The following is a 17509-nucleotide window of genomic DNA, read 5'->3' as shown; positions in this document are numbered from 1 at the left end:
GGATAACGGGTGGTAATTGATGGTGAGTAAAAATGTGTTCAGGGGCTGTAATTAAAAGAAAAGAGAGCTACACAAGAACATTTGATGGTAAGATAACTGCATTTCAATCCTATCTGGCTTAATGCTTTTGTGAGCATTACAGATTTCTTTTTTCTTATTAAAAAAATTATTGAAAATTAATCAAAAAAACCGATCAAAAACTCGATGGTGATGAAGGAGAAATTAGAGAATATGTAAAAAAAAAATCTGTAAAGCAACAGATGGCAATACTTCTTGAAAGGAAAGAAATAAAGGAACAGTGGGATACCAAAGACAATAAACCTGTGGTCCATTTCCTGTAAGGATTACTAGAACTGAGGAAAGTCCATGACCTTAGAAGAGGCTGACAACTTGACAAGTTCTTAAAGGGAAGATAAATTTGATACATAGATTTGTGAAGAAAATTCCCACTTGTGCAAGGAACCATTTTAGAACACTGATATCTCTGAAAAACAAGGAAACTTTTATTTCTCATTTCCAAATTTTATTCTCATTTCCAAATTTTATTTTAACCAATTTAAAAACTGTTTTAAAAACATCTGTTGTGAGGAAGCATTTCAAATAAAATTAATAGATTAGCATTTTTTGACAGCACTATTGTATAGAAAAAGGCTGCTGCAATTCAATGTAAGCATTTTACAGGAATATCTCAAACCTATCAGAACTTTGGAGGGGCACTAGAAAGGCAAGCAAGCTGGCACTGCCTCACAGCAGTCCAAACTGTCAGAAAACTCTTTTTCAAAGACAGACCAGATCCCAGCTAATGTGGCCTCTTGTGCTGCTTCCATCTCTATCTGCTGTGCTGAGAGTTCCCAGGGCAGGTTTTTGGCAGCAGTGATTATGAGCTGCCTCAGATGTATGAAGCTGAGCAGATCCAATAGTGCTCTCACTCCTCCCTGTAACTTTCACCCTCTATTTTATGAAGTGCTTCCTTGAGAGCAGTCTGGAACATACCACATTTTTTCCACATTCAGAGCCGCACAGGTATTTTGCTGGCAGATCACAACCCAACAATTTTTAGAACATGTTGGTGTCTTGGGCCTTCCTAAGTTGCATACTATCAGTGCATTTGTTTCTTTAAAAAAAAGGAATGAAAAAGGCAAAATAGTTGGACAGGACTTATTATATAAGAAATAAAATTACACTGGCAATATACAAAGAACTAAACTATTAGTAATGTTAATCCTACTACAACCTCAAATCTTCATTCCGCATCTGCGTAAAACTTTCATTACAATAGGAATTTTGCTTCAAAGGCCTCAAAAGCTTCAAAAACCTACTGTGCAAATACTCAAAATAAATTTGATCCACCCACAAAAAATATTTTGTACAAACATTAAAAAAAGGAGGCCCTGCCTTGCCATCAGGCCTGAAGATATGTCTCACTGGAGGCCCAGTGATATCTACATTGGCACCACAGAATCTCACTGAAGAGTTAAAAAAAAAACACTATTGGAATCATCCAGCATCAGGAATGATTAATTGCAAAAATAAAACAAACTTCACAAACTATAGGCGTAAAAATATTATGAAATGCATCCAGAATGTATTCAGGGGTCTTGAAAATCCATGTCAACCTTTCAAAAGACAGTATTTTAAAGTTGCATTGATAACCATAATAGATGTATAAAAAATACCTAGTACTCATATTTCATTGTTTCAAAACTGAAAAACAATATATACAACTGCAAATATCTATACTTTATTGATTATGAACCAATGAAATTGTGACCTGCTGTTGAAACTTGTGAAAACTTCTTTCATTTTCATTAAATGTAATAATCTCAGAGTTACCTTAGGGAATTTAGTGGATACAGAAAGATTATCATGTCAGACTTTGTTTATTTCATTCTCTCTCTTTAGGAAAAATGAACAGGGTCACCTCAAAACTTCAAAGGAAAAAATAGCATCTCAGCTAGGAAAAATCAGTTCTTATGTGTCCAACTATTGCGCTGTGAACTGCTATTTGTTGACATGGAAAGCTTTACCATGTAAGTTTTTAATGCAGCAAATGAAGTGAATCTCTTGTTTCATGCTGACTTTGCAAATAGCTCTTGGAAGGGCAAACACATCTCATTTCTGATTTATCAGATCACCACAACAAGTGCAAGGATTCTGGTGTGTGGCATGATACAGCAAGTACGAAAATGTCAACCCGTAATAATGTCACAAATATTGTATACGACCTCTAGAGGGTTTTTTATATATTCAATTTATGGACATGTCAGGCTGACTAGACTTTCCCAAATTAAATGGAACCAGTGTAATCAGGAAAGCAAGAAAATGACTGTCAATGTGACCCAAAACATAGCTCCAGTGTACATCACAGAGCAGTGCTACACAGAGCACAAGTCCAAGCACCAAAGTCACTGGGTGGCTAGTTAGTGCTGCCCCTGGGCAAACACACTACTCTGCTATTTCTGAAATTTGCTCACTCACCACAAATCCTGGGAATTTCTACCATTTCCTTCATAAAGCAGTGTGAGCACTGCCCAACAAGGATGCTTCCCCACAGACTCTTCTAAGTTACTGCAAAAAACACAACCATATGAAGCCAAGATAGTGCTTCAATCAGAAATAATGTGATTGCATTTCTGAAGGTTGGAGACAAACCTACATTTTCTGGGGAACACAGTCCCTGTTCTTAATGTGAAAGCACTTAACAGGAAGACACAATGATTCCCTTTAGATTATTCACCCTTTCCACTTGCCAAAGGTGTCATGCATAAGCTTATTCCCTTGGCCTTTTTTATTTAGTGATGTGGATATAGTCTGAGGGGTAAAAGAATAAGAGGAACTGTACAGGAATTTTTCTGTGGATAGAAATGGGAAATAGGAGCATTAAAAGAGCTCCTTGAGAACATCTGAGATAGTCTTGGCCTCTTCTTGTTGTCTGAACTTAGGAGCAAGAAAGTACACTTCTGCTCTTCAATCCATATAACTTCACTTCTGAAGCAATCTAACATGGCTTAATTTACATAGTTAGTGGATGCTACTGCTTCCAGAGTTAACCAAATGACAGGAAATGGTCTAACATTCTTAAGGAGGTAACAGCAATTAACCTTAAGGATTTGAAGGTCCAAAGCCTACTCTAAGCAAGTAAGAGCTGTGACTTCCACTGACTGTCCCTGCGAGATGTGACAACTCACATCTGAAGTGCAAGGCACTTGAAGACCCAATCCAAAGTGAAATTAACCCCAGAAATGTTAAAAGAAAGCTAAAATATTATTTTTTTCTGATTTAGACACATCATATTATATATGTATATATGCACACAATATAAGACACACACACAAAGACATATGAATACATAATATATTCAAGATCTTAGGAGTCTAGATACGGCTCTAATGTTGAATGACATCTCTCTGGAACCTGTTCACTTGTTCACTGACCTCACTAGATCAATGAATCACACCACACTGTTGATCTCTAAAGACCCATTTCTTCCCAATAATTGTATTCAGCCAAATGCTTAATAGCATTAAATTCTAGAAAGACACATTTGAGGATTTTTGAATAAACTTCACATTTCAGCTAGAAATGTTCTTCAAAAGGGACACTTAAAGCAATGGAAAGAATTTAAGCTTCAGATGTGCCAGTCTTTATTATTTCCTTTCATCTTATTAACATAATCAAAAAAGTCCAGTAGCAGTTGCATTCTGCCATCTCTGGATATTCATTAAGTATATTCATTTAGTTGTGGCCCTTTGCAACTGTTGGGAAAAAAAGTACAGACCTTCCATTAGGCTGATCAAGGCATCACTGCTCATGAAGGTTTAGGGACAAATTTTATTAACAGAGTAAAATTTTCCTACACCATTATATGTCCCAAAAGTAATACATAACTTGTGGTCATCACAGCTATATCCATCCTCAGGAGCTGAACTGTAAAATGTTAAGTCCTGTATGAAACTGCTGGGAATGGTTTATTAATAGCTATTTTTCCTCTGTTTCACAATTACCTGTGATGCGTGCTAAAAATGCCAACCTGCCATAGAGTAGCTGGCTACCAATCTATTTGGACTATTTCCTTTGCAATGCCTTAGCTCTCCATGATTTCTTTTACATTCTTTTCCTTTTGCTAAATTGAAAGTTTTATAGGTATGGAAGAGCAAGGACAGCAAAATACACTAAAACTGGGTATCCCAGACATTTTTTTTCCAATCTTCTCTTATATTGCTGATAGATTTTATAATACAATTCAACATAATCATAAAAGTGGATGCTCACTTATTACTTTTTCACTGATGTACTCTAATAAATTCTGAAATGCAATTATTTCTTTTCTGAAAAATTGTTTTCAAATATGGTATTAAAAAATCCCTTGTTTTATTTCCTGTTGTTTATTTTAAATAAGTCTCCTTCATTTTCAAGGTAAAGTGTTCTTACATCGCATAATACTTTGCAATTTATTATATCATTTTGCTGATGTAAATTTGTCAGTGGCAAACTTAGTCACAGCAGCCATTCTGTACTCTAACCTAATACTGAAGTCCTTGAAGTCACACCTGGAGTTCAGTGGATTTTGTCACCTATATTCAGTGGATAGACACCTTGCAAAGCCGTGTATGTAAGGGGTGGGGGGGGGGGGGGGGTAAGTGTGAAAAATACATAGGGGTTTCATTCATTTGCCCAAAACCTCTAGAAATTTGGGGAACTATCAAAAGATACGGAAGTTTGGATGGTTACTTAAAAGTGAATCCAGAATTCCCAGACACAGAGGAATCTAGTGTTCTTTAAGGAGATTTTGCCAACCAGCTGTCATGGTATGGAAAGAAAACCCAATTATGATGGCTTACCCATTTCCCTCCAAATATTTTCACTGCCAATTTTTTTTCTTTTCTCTGTTTTAGTCTTTCAGGGAAGAAGACAAGTAAATGACTTTCCCTGCAGACTTGTTCATTTGGTTTGCATGGCCAAGCTTTGGTGAGGGGGCTACAGGGGTGGCTTCCATGAGAAGCTGCCAGAAGCTTCTCCCCTGTCCAGCTCTGCCAATCCCTGGCAGCTCCAACAGATGGACATGCCACTGGCCAAGGCTGGGCCAATTAGAAATGGTGGTAATGCCTCTGTGATTACAGATTTAAGAAGGAAGAATAGTTATTGCAGTTGTAGTTGTGGCCACAAGAGAGGAGTCAAAGAATGTGAGAGAAGCAGCCCTGTGGACACCAAGGTCGGTGGAGATGGAGGGGCAGGAGGTGCTCCAGGTGCCGGAGCTGAGATTCCCCTCCAGCTGGAGGTGAAGACCATGGTGAAGCAGCTGTGTCCTTGCAGCCCATGGAGTTCCATGGGGGTGCAGAAATCCACCTGCAGCCTGTGGAGGAGCCCCATGCTGGAGCAAGTAGATACCTGAGAGGAGGCTGTGACCCCATGGAAGGCCCTTGGAAAGAGGGGCCCATGCTGGAGCAGCCTGTCCTTGAAGGACCACACCTTGTAGAAGAGTGACCAAAACTGCAGCAGTTTGGAGAGAACTGTTGCTTGTGGGGTGGACTCACACTGGAGAAGTTCATGGAGAACTGTCTCCCATGGGAGATACGGTGCAGCAGGGAAATGACCCCTCTCCCTGAGCAAAGAGAGAAGCCATGGGTGATGAACTGGCCATAACCCCCATTCCCTGTCTCCCTGTGCCACTGGGGTAGGAGGTAGAGCTGGGAGGGAGGGAGGCATGCGGGGGAAGGTGGAGGGTTTTAAGGTTTTCTTTTACTTTTCATTATCCTGCTCTGATTTTGTTAGCAATAAATTCAATTCATATCTCTAACTTGAGCCTGTTTAGCTCATGATGATATTTGGTGAGTGATCTCTTCCCATCCTTAACTCATGAACCCTCTGTTATATCTTCTCTCCCCCATGCAGCTGTGGAGAGGAGTGACAGAGAGGCTTTGTTGGTGAGTGCCTGGCATACAGACAGCATCAACCCATTCCAACCTGCTCCTCTTTTCCTTTTTCTTTTTTTTCCTTTTTTCTTCTCATAATAAAAAGGAAATCAATTTCATAATCATCCTCATCCCCTTTCACCTTAAGGCTTGGTACGTCTGCTGTTGAAATTCCATCTCTATCTCCAATATTCCTGTCACAGAATCACACAGAATCAGAGAATGAGTCAGGTTAGAAGGGTCATCTCACTCAGGCTCCCTGCTCAAGTCAGGTCATCCTAAAATACATTGGTCAGGATTCTGTCTGGGCTGTTCTTGAATATCCCCAGTGAATGAAACTCCACAACCTCTCTGGGTCATGTGTTCCAGTGCACAGTTACTCGCACAGTAAAGACATTATTCCTCATATTCAGGTAACCTTTCAGTCCCCTCCTTTCTTTGATAAATGCTGGTTTTCATGTGTTCATGTTCCCTGAAATTTGAAATTTTCCACCTTCCTCTGACTGAGATGCATTTCAGTCCTAAGTTCCTTCATTCTCCCTGGGTCACTGTGTATCACAGCTGTGTGCATTAATGAGGGCCACACTCCTGTTGTGCCTCTCTGCAGCTGGGAACAGATGATCTGCTTGCAGCAGTGTCCTCCTTCCTCATCCAGCCTCTCTGATTGGCACCTGACATAAGCAGGCTAGATGAGATACAAAAGAACAAGCTCTGTCCTCAGTAACCCCCTCGTGTTTTTAATAAATGGTAGGTAGACCTGGCTGGTTTACCTAGGGTAGAAAAGAACTAAAAATATCCTAACTCCATGGGTAGTGATTGTTGTCTACCATTTCAAACTGGTAAGGAATTGAAGGTGTTTTGTAATAACGTAGTCTGGCACAGGAAAAAAGAAAGTAGGGGAGGCACCTCCACCTCACACCAGCTTACTGCTCTCCTACTCTATCACTGCCATCAAGGAGAAGATGTACGAATTTGAAATAAAAAACACAGCTTAACTGCTCAAATTTTTCCTCTGGTAACTGCTCCAGTGAAGAAGCCAAAGGACAGGTTTCAAAAACAGCAGGTATTTTCTCTCCTATTTTAGGATACTGGCAAAAATGATGATATACACAAAAGAAAAAAACAAACCTTATGGGTGGCAGAACCAAAGAAATGTAATTATTTATCTTCTTGCAAAATAAGCAAAACTGGCAGAATATGCCTTGCATATTTTCAGTCAGGACTCTTATCTGAAAGAGTACATTGCACACTCTGGTTTTGAGATACATGAAATATTACATAATAAAGAAAAGCTTGCACTAGGTAATTACAAGGCTTTTCATTAAAACCCAGAAAAATGAAAGGATAACACTGAATTATTATAGCCATTTCCATTAATCCTTAAAAACAAAATTGAAAGAATTAATTTTTATTCTTAGATCATAAATTCTCTCTACACATCCTACTAGTAGCAAAAGTTATAATAAAATTCTGTTAACAAACAATAATAGGCATTGATTCAGAGCTGTATTAAACCCCACCAGCCAAAACACCTTTGTAAGAATTTTACTCTTACTATTACTTGTGAAGATTAAAAGTATCTGCTCTGGATTAATAATCTTTTTATTAGTGTTTTTAAGAAAGTGATCTCAGAAGAACCACTTTACTAAGAGTATCTAATAACCAAATGCTTAGGACAGAAAAAGGAAAAATAGTAATATTATGTCTAGCAGTAAAGCAGAACAATCCAAATACTCATCTCCTCAGATGGAAAGGCTTCTCATTTGGAAGAGATTATTTTATTTTATTTTTCAATTTCATTTTATTTTTGTTTTATTTTATTGCTACATCTGATCCAGGATTAAATTTTAATCATCTATCATCTGCCCACTGATGAAATGTTGTGACATTTAGAACACTGGTTTTATTTATTTAATATGTTCCAATAGCATCTACCCTTACATGTCTAAGGTAAAGAAAACAGCTGAAATAATTTCAAGATAATTGGACACCTATGCAACTGTAAGGAAAGGCATTTAACAAATTATGAAACCAAATGTAGTAATGTTTCTTTGCATGATGAAACAGACAGGGATTTCCTTTTCTTTTTTTTAATGTTTTGCCCTTTTATTGGCTGAGGGAAGCAAACAGACATTATAGACTAAGGCCAACTTTCACACTGAGGTATCAGATAACATTTAGTGATTTAAAGAGGTATATTGAAAGGAGAAATACCTTTACTAACTGTAAATGTTGGACTACAGAAAAGGTTTCTAAATTGAAACACTGAAGGCTTTTCATTGCCAATCTGGACACACTGCAACTGTGGACTGCAAATGTAACTATTACATTTACTTCTGTTCTCTAGAGAAAACTGTGACAAATTCTGCCCCTGCTGCACTTTGCAGATCAACTCTACAGCAAAGTCTAATTAGAAGCATACTACATCAACTCCAGATATTATTTAAACATTTTTATACTGGCAGCTTAAAGACACTGAAACAGACAGCATGCCAGCTTAATGAAAGAACAATTTCTTTTTTATCATTTAATAATGTCCAAAGTAGACTGGTAAGGCAGACTGTTCTTCTTATGAAACACTAAAAGGGAAATTTTAAAACATTCCAGCAACATGTTGCCCTTTACTGACCTGAGCAGCTGGCTGAAGTTCAGGGTCTTGCTGACTCCTTTGGTCAGGAGAAGAAATCAGTGGGAGAGATGTTTGCTTTAGACACAACCCTCAGTGTGTGCTCTATCACCTCAAATTGTTTCTCTGAAGCACACAAACACTTGAACATGGATTCAGAGAGAGAGGGTAGGCAGCAGAACAGGACGCCTTACAGAATAAATTACTGGTAAGCAGTCTTTCCACTTCCTTCATCTGTTTGTGCATATATACATATCCATGGGAGTAACTTCAGGCATTTCATTTTCCCTTACATAGGAGAAGTGGTGGCCAAAATATGACATCACGGGAAGGAGAGTTTGGTTCTCTATTTCACATTGGCAGGCTTACTATCCTGCAGCCAGCAGGACTGTTGGATGGGGAGAGAGCTGGTTTGCAGCTCTCTTTGACTCCTCTGGGTGATCGTGCTCCCTTTGAGAACACTGACCTAGGTGCAAAGTGCCAACAGGATTGGCAAGAGGACCACACAGGGGCTGTCTCTCCCTGCATTGCCACTTGATAAAGTCCTTGTGGCAGCCCAACCCCTGCTGAACTAAGGTGAGTGCTACTACAGTGGCCTGGTGCTTCAGGGGCATCTCATCACGGAGACAAGCTGAATTTCTGCATGGTTACAACTGTGGTCCAAAAACTGCTCACTGCCTTTGGGCCAGCTGCATTTGATGTTCTCTACAGGAGCACCAGGAAGACAGAAATAGCATTGATAAACAGAACATCTTTTCTGTTTATCAATTTCAAATCAACCAAAACAATTTCTTTTCCTAGAAGCAGAGGGAAGTTCTGAAATAAATAAAAAAAAAATGAACAGTTGATCTTATTCAGAGATATTCAAGAGCTGAATAATTACTACTGTAAATCTTAAAAGAGACTAAGTTCAATAAGTACCACCAGATGCTTCTTTCCTCCATCAATGAAGACAACATGACCATGCACACTCTAAAATTTTCCAAAACAGGAAAAACTTTAGGGAAGTATGCAGATATCTGTAACATTTGGTAAACGGTCATTTCTGCCAATAAAAATTTTCAAACCAGACAAAATTCAGGGAGTTAAATCCTGAAGCATGTCTAGCAGGTGAACAAGCAGTATGTTCACAGAGCCTCAAAAATGGCTCCACAATAACTAGCTCCAGTCAGAAACAGGGTTTTTATGTTGGCAGTGTTGCTGTGCTGTCCATCTAACTTTTTGGATTTGTGCCTGTTCAAAATCTTTGTGCTTCACATTAATTTACCTTTTCCCCTTCAGTTATGTTCTCTCAGCATACTTCTGTAGCTTAATTTAACACATATGCTGAATAATTAATACTTCTAACTGAACTAACCAAATCTTTGTCCCCTCCAGATGAGTCTTGAGTGCATCAAGAAAATGGTAATTCAGAACTGAAAGTTCCCTCATTTCTCAAAAATCTTCTGATATTAAGCAGCTGATGATGATGATGCTCAGTGAATAGCTGCTAACTTATGTACTTGGCTGATGTGCATTGCTTCCAGGCTATCAAGCCCCCAGCAGAAGGCAGGATCTGACAATCAATACGTTAATATGGCTAAACCAGAACAAATGGGAAACTCAGTCAAAAACGTAAATGTAGTTTACTGGTGAAATCTGTGATTCCAGAGGCTGAAATCATATCATGGTAATATAGGATCTCACCCAAGCCACCTGACACATCAACTCCATTTTCTCCTCCAACACTGTGTATCATTGTTCCTGTGATTACAGACCTTCTGACAAGATTAGGAACAAGTTTTCCCCTGTGATTAAGAGTTTCGCAAGTCAAGATCCTTCACCAAAAAGTACAGTGAACAACAAGAGCAGACTGCCTCAGCATATAGGCATGTCCTTTTTGCCTGACTGATGGGATTGAAGATCTCGAATTTGCTGTGCTAGCCACTAAAATCAACAATGTCTTTACTGCATAGCAATAAAGCACAGAACAAGATAATCAGCTGTGTTTCAGAGTACAGCCATCACCCACCCCAGAGATGATTTGATTTGGTCCAACATGATTCACAGAACAGAAAATCTAAGTGAGATAAAACAGGGTGCTTCCAAGGAAAACTGAATTGGAAATACTGACAGATGCATGCACATGAGCACCTCAAACGAGACTGAATTACAGTAACTGTGAGCTATGGATGCATAACAGATATTGACTAGGGAGCTTCCATTCCTGTTGATGCCTTACTTTTCTTGCAGGATTATCGATCTGTGTTACTTTCTCGGTGAAAGCAGCAAAATCTTCCCTTCAATCCAAGCACGGAAAAACTAATGCAGCTTCTTGGCACTGAATCATAAAAGCACGTAAATTGACATAAAAGCAGATGAATCCCCAAGTCAAGGAGATGAATCCCTCACTCCTAGCTACCCAAGAAAATAATAACCCCTCCCTTTAACACAGTTGACTGGGCTGCTTTCAGGCTTTTATTCAACTTACTTTATCTGGCTCCAATTACAAAATTCATCTTGTTCTTCCTCCTCAAAGATAAAAGCTACAGTTTCCTGGTAACTTAATTATAAACAGTTTTGAGTCAGAAGAATGAACTCTAACGGAGAATGTATAAGTACATCTGAAGCTTTTAATAGACAAAAAGTGAATACAGTGAATGTGATTAATTAGAGAAACCTAGAGGGAATTTCAGCATGCCTTTGGCATAAAAATATCCAGTTAAGCTGCAAATTCTGTGTGAAGACTTCTTCCCCTTTGACAAAAGCACGCAGGTTTTTTGTGGCACATCAATTAGTTCCAATACCAAGCTGAGTGGACAAAGGATACCTGACCAGGGATATACATACAATGACTTCATTTTTCCCCTCACTTCTTTGCACTGCTATAATTGTTATGTTGCACACAATTTAGGACTTTTTTTTATTGTTGATAATTAACATTCTAAAATCATCCAGCCTTTAGAAAAGGTCACAAATTTCTGTGAGCTACCTCTGATGGGTTCACTGTTCAAATAAAATATACCAGTCGTATAACCACCACAATTCAGCATTCACATTATATGAGAACAGATATTTTCAAAATGAAATCTGTTACTTGCAGCTGACCAAATGTTCTGAAGAACGATTTATATTTGTATTTAATTTCCAACATGAGACTCATCCCATCATAACATGAAATGTACTGTAGGGATAGTGACTGTTGTGTCACATAACATGCATTATGATTTTTATTTTTTTCTTCTGGAACGAGCATGGGCAAACTATAATATACATAATTTCACACTTTATGTTTAATAATATTTTTCATTTCAGAAGAATCTGCTTCCTTTTTTTTGTAATAAACAAAATGGCAACTCAGTCTGTCACATCTCGGGAATCCCTGCCTGTTTGCAGGTTCTCCCAGCTGGAAACCCTCATCATGTGATTAACATCCATGAAACAAAATTGACTGCTAAACACAATTTTATGATATGTTTTGTAAACTATTCCCTATCCTTTAGCTATAATAAGTGTCAAAAATGTCAGTCTGCCACCTAAGCAGCTTGAAGTCTGAACTTTTTCCGCTTGTCAAGGCTGGGACCTGCAGGGAAAGCCAGGAGAATTCAGTCCATTCTAAACTGTTTATTTTCTGCCTTAGGTTTTTGAGGGACTCAGAAAAGAATGCTCAATGCAAGCTGCTGCTCAAAGCTGACTCAGCATTACCATGTAAGAGCACTGTATGTGCATCTCATCCCTGTGCCTGCAAAAATGACATGCATTTAAAGGCACAACTATAAGCTTCAGCTATATGAACTAAATTCCACAGTACTTATGCCAGTAAAATAATAGATTAAAAAAGCAAAATAAATAAGCAATACTCCAAAAATATTCAGATTCTCAGAATAGGATTTCAGTACCATGATTATGATGAACATGAGTTAAAAAGATGAGTCTCACGGTCCATCAGCACTCACCGTTCAGCCACTTGGAGTTGTACTGGGCAGTTCGGAGAGGAGGAAGGGCCCCCAGACTTCGATAAATAGCAGGATCCCTTCCTGGAAAGTCCATGGCTGTAGCAGCATATAATTCTCCACTGGCAGTGAGAAGAGCAGTGGAATTGTGCTGGGGACTGTAGGGACAACGAGCCATGCCACTGATTTGGTCATGTATCTCTGTCAAGTTGCTTAACTGTAAAAAAATTTTAAAAAGGGATTAAAATTACCTGAAAATTATAATTTCAGCCAAACTGCATCAATCTCAGCAAAATCCTATGACAAACACCTGTTATCTACTTTATTTTTGTGTGTAGCCAACCTCTACGTCAATTTAAAATTGTCGCTTTAGAAAGTCTTATTGTAGTGCTGCCAGATCTCACTTTTGCCATTTTGATAAGTAAAGCATACATATCAGTCATTATCCACCATGCCTAAATGTTTTCTATTAGAAGGGGCTCAAAAATTAGTTACCTATGCAAAGACTGTTATTATGAAAAATAAACCCAAACCTGATAGCCAAAATCAATACAGTATCCACCACAAAAGACAACTACAAAAAAATCCATTATTTGTTTTATCGATGTGTTTTAGGAAAAAAAACTCACATGAAAAATGAGAGTAAGAAAAGGAGCTCTCCAACTCAGCAGAACCAACTCTGATTTAGTAGCTCAAACACTCTCAGCCATAAACCACAGCATGATGCTAATATGCTATTTGAAAATAAAGGTGTGCAATGAGTTTAAATATAATAAATCTGCCAATGAGTTTTTTAGTAATACAGTTGTTCTTTATATTTAAGTGATTCTCCCCTCCTGAAACAAATAGGCAGCCTAGTCCAAACAGTGACATTTTTATACTTATTATGACTATTACTGATGCTACAATTAGGCTTATTTTGAACATGAAATGACAGATCTCAGTCAAGATTTCTCATTCTCACCAGTTAGAAATCACTAATACAAGTACTCTCATTTCTCCAGAACTACACATACACAGCATGCAGCTACCCAACCACAGTTGATAACTAAACCTATTGATGCCCATCAAACCTGACAGAGGCAGAAGTCTTATAAACACATAAGGTTTATAAAAATTGGCATGTAGGAGGAGCTACTATTCCTCCCACAAGTGAGGAAAGGAGTGCAAAAAGAGATTGGTTAGCTCTCCCATTTGCCTTGCCACCAGCTAAATCAGCCTTTTACACACCAGCTCACCCATCAATACCCAAACAGCCAGCTCTCAGCCTCAACACGCTCTGCCTTTTAACCTGCTCAGAGCAGGGACTCCAGCTTGTGGGGTAAAACATTTTAACTCTTACTGTGCGATTGGTGCAGATTGGAGTGAATGCGTTGGTTCCACAGGTAAAGAGATGGTTGCCTCCAACAAGAAGCACTCGAATATAGTTCTGGCATTCCTCCTGCCACACAGAAAACAAAGAATATATTCAGGGATACTGCAGAGTACAGAGGAGACTAATAACAATTTGCTTTCCGTGGTTATTTATTCACAAAAAAATAAAATTTAGGTAAACAAGGCTTAAGCATACTTGAGATAGCAATTACAATTTGCACAGATTTCTTATTCACACACATGCATCTATCAACCTTTCTGAAAAGTTCTTAATAGGATACAAATAAACCCCTCGAGTACAGAAGATTTCCTCTCAGGATATATTTCAAAGACTTAGCTAAATTTTGAACTGATAGTTCAGATAGATGATCTGATAAATGCCGACTTAAATAATACAGTACTGTCTCAGGAGATCAAATGTTGACTTCAAAGACAGATTAGGCCAAGACAGGAAGTTGTGAGGAAAACAGGGGCAAGAACAGTTTTTCAGTAACAAAACTATAGTAAGACTAGTAAAAATAAAGTTCTTGATATGTTCTGATGTGGATTTGTTACCACTAATTTCATAATTTACCCTGCTTTATTAGAAGTGTCTCATTTCCTGTAAGTTCAAAGTTTCTCAAAAAATTACATTGCCACAATACAAAGATGCTCAGTCTGAAGAATAATTTGACATGTTTTTTACCCCATTAGGATGGATGAAGGTTTTGTGATGTTCATCTCTCATTTCAGGAGCTAGAAATCAACAGCAATGTCTACTGTTAATTCAAATAGAAAGCTTTGTCCTGAAATACTAAAAATCTCCCAGAACTGTAGGAGAAAAAATTTAAACACTTCTCTTGAAAAAAATCAATGTCTGTATCCAATAAAATGATCAACAATATGTTTGGAGAAAATAAAGTATCCTGGAAACTGACATTTGAATGCTCTCTGGCATTCACCACAAGATAGTCTCATAAAAAGTCTGAAAAAAACCTTGTGAAAATACAGTTATGCAATTCTAGCCGATATTAAGTGAAATCATGTAAGTAAATCCATACAAAAGTAATAGCATAGAAGTCCCATTATCTGGCCTCCAGTTTTATTAAATGGATTGCTTGTTTATCTTGAAAATAGACTCTCATCCTGGAAGACAACAAATATAATCCTAAATAAATTGAACAGGCACAAAATAGACTGCAAAAGAAGATGAGGAAAATACTTTAAAGGTCTCTGAGAAAACTTTTACAATCTATCTTCTATACCTTTCTCATAAAAGTCAAGTTAAAAATAAACTCAAAAAAAAAATCCTGTAAAATCTCAGGGAAGGAACTACCTCTTGGAAAAAGTACCTTTTCAAACACACATTAGCATTATTTTCTTGTGAAAAAGTAGCTTTTAAATGAGCTACTTTTCTCTTTGAGCCCTTATGGGAGAGGGACAAATATCTTAGAAGTAAGAGTTAATTCCTATTGGGTTAAAAAAATATAAAGTTTTCATATTGAACTTTATAAAACTGGCATTTTAATATTCTTTAAACCACAATGAAGCTAATTCACAACCATATAACTGAGTTGAGCAATGCAACAAGCTATTAAAAAGTAGTTATTTCACAGCTTGGCAGTGTTGGTAGTTTTGGCAGTTTTCTTATCAGACTGCTTTAACTCCATCACTAAAAAAACACACCAAAAATTAGAAGGTAACTTTTTGAGGGATTGTTTTTTGGTTTTTTCATTCGAAGGCCGCTCAAAGAGGTTCACAGAATACAAAACAGTAATTTATTCATTGGTCTATTTCCATTCTGCCCTTTGCAACAAGGCATGGAATGCACGTGTAGGAAAAATAAGTGGGTTCTGACATTACAACCCAACCAACCTCTCCTCTTCATGTTCCAGATCTCCCTGAAATAGTGTCATTTCCAAATTACTTGCACACTGATCACCCACTCATTTTGTTCAAAAATAATGCTAATTTCTTAAACTCTGACATTCTTGGGAATCACAAGATTCTTTCTTTAATGTTTACAAGTCCTGTGCCAACTAGACAACAATCCATACTGCAACCAGGCAAATAAGACATCTCATATGGAATTCTTGTTGGGATCACAGTGTAAAATATACCTTTTTATATCTTTTTATATCTTTTTATATCAGAATTATAGCTTTTTTTAATTGGCTACTTTACTAATTTGAAAAAAAAAATCCACATTAATGCAAAAGAAAATGTTAAAAATTGGTTGTGAATAAGACTATCATCACCCAAAAACATACTGAAAAAGGACTTCACTATTTAGTAATTTGAATTGTTCAGAGATATTTTTCTAGCTCTGAAGTAAAGTTTGGCTGTAGTGGTTCACTTCTGACCAATGCAAAAAATGAGATGCATGTTGTAAAAGTGGCAAAGGACTTCAAAACAAAGGACATTTTAGGTCAGGGGTGGTGTTAGGTTTGGTAGCCATCTTTTATGTAGTCTTATTCTCCAGTTCATCTCAACCTCTATGTCATATACTTTCCTATTTGCCTATAAAAATATATCTGAAATAAAGAAATACATTTAGAAAGTACTTTCTACTTTTGTATTGGCATATTGGAAACAAAACATGACTATTAGAAACAATTCAGCAGCCAAGCAAGCTGCTTGTAGTTACTTAAGACTACCTTGACAATCCAAGGTCAATCTGACTGCAAGATAACTATCCCCTCACAGCAATATTTATTGTATAGGTTAACATTTTATACATATCTGCATTTAATTTTTAAATACTTTTATTGAAAGTTCAGATACTTACACACCCAGCCATTAGGATCTTAAATAAGCAAGAGATGGAACTTAATTTCAATTAGCATTATTATTTTTAACCTCACATTGGTTTGGCCTTCTCAAGAAGTGCATTTATACTTTTTTTTTCTAACATTCGCTACCACAAGTGACAGTATGAATAGGCAAATTTATTCTCCTAATCTTGTCTGGTGTTTCAGATTCCTACATGATAATGCATGCTGGCCACAAAGACATAAGTTTGCATGGTTCACTCTTGGAGCCACTAGCTATTTTAGGCAAAAGCCTAAATTGGTAGATAAATGTCTGAAGTCTGAATAACAAACATCAGCCTTCAAAAGTCAAGTGCACATTACACTGTCAAATGTGACAGATGTCCCTGTATATTTTCCCCTTCAGCTCTTTTGCCTCCTTGTCTTCTAAAGCATAAACCTCAGAACAACTGATAACAGCCCCAGGCAAAAATTCCGTGCAGCTTCTTTCTCAAGAACAAAAAAACGAGTGTGTTTCACTGACCATTATCTCAAAACTGCTCGAGTTGCTTCAGGGTTCAAAGCCACCTTCTGGTTTCAGGGCATTCACTCCATCAGTTAAAGCGGCTTTCAAGCCATGAGTTCAGGTTTTGCCACCTGAACTTACTGCCCTCAAGCTGCTCTGTGGTTAGCAGAGCTTCTACAGAAATAAGGATCTCAATGAAAAACCTACCCACAGCCATCCCTGCAATCCTCATCTCTCCTTTGCCACAGTCTGGGCTGGCCTGAACATTTTGACTCCAGTCTTTCCTGTGTCTTCCTACAGTAACATGTGTCTGCCCTGAAATCTGAATTCACCTGAGAAATGTTACAGAAATGCAACCCCCAGCAACTCTGCAATCTGGGCTGCATTTATTTATACAACAGGCAAGCAAT

The 17509-nt window shown here is 37.7% G+C and overlaps 1 protein-coding gene across 5 annotated transcripts in view; it reads right to left on the bottom strand.

Annotated features, from left to right (window-relative positions):
- The window catches only part of SEMA5A (semaphorin 5A), a 314341-nt gene that overhangs the window by 123909 nt on the left and 172923 nt on the right, over nucleotides 1–17509 (bottom strand). For all 5 annotated transcript variants that reach the window (XM_063162897.1, XM_063162890.1, XM_063162903.1 and 2 more), the window contains 2 exons: nucleotides 13813–13911; nucleotides 12474–12687 (listed from right to left, as the gene is read on the bottom strand). In XM_063162897.1, coding sequence (XP_063018967.1) covers nucleotides 12474–12687; nucleotides 13813–13911 — 313 coding nt within the window. The remainder of the gene's footprint in view (nucleotides 1–12473; nucleotides 12688–13812; nucleotides 13912–17509) is intronic.

Source organism: Melospiza melodia, chromosome 1, assembly GCF_035770615.1.
Source record: "Melospiza melodia melodia isolate bMelMel2 chromosome 1, bMelMel2.pri, whole genome shotgun sequence".
Classification (NCBI taxonomy): Eukaryota; Metazoa; Chordata; class Aves; order Passeriformes; family Passerellidae; genus Melospiza; species Melospiza melodia.
This window is presented reverse-complemented; position numbering and strand designations above follow the sequence as displayed.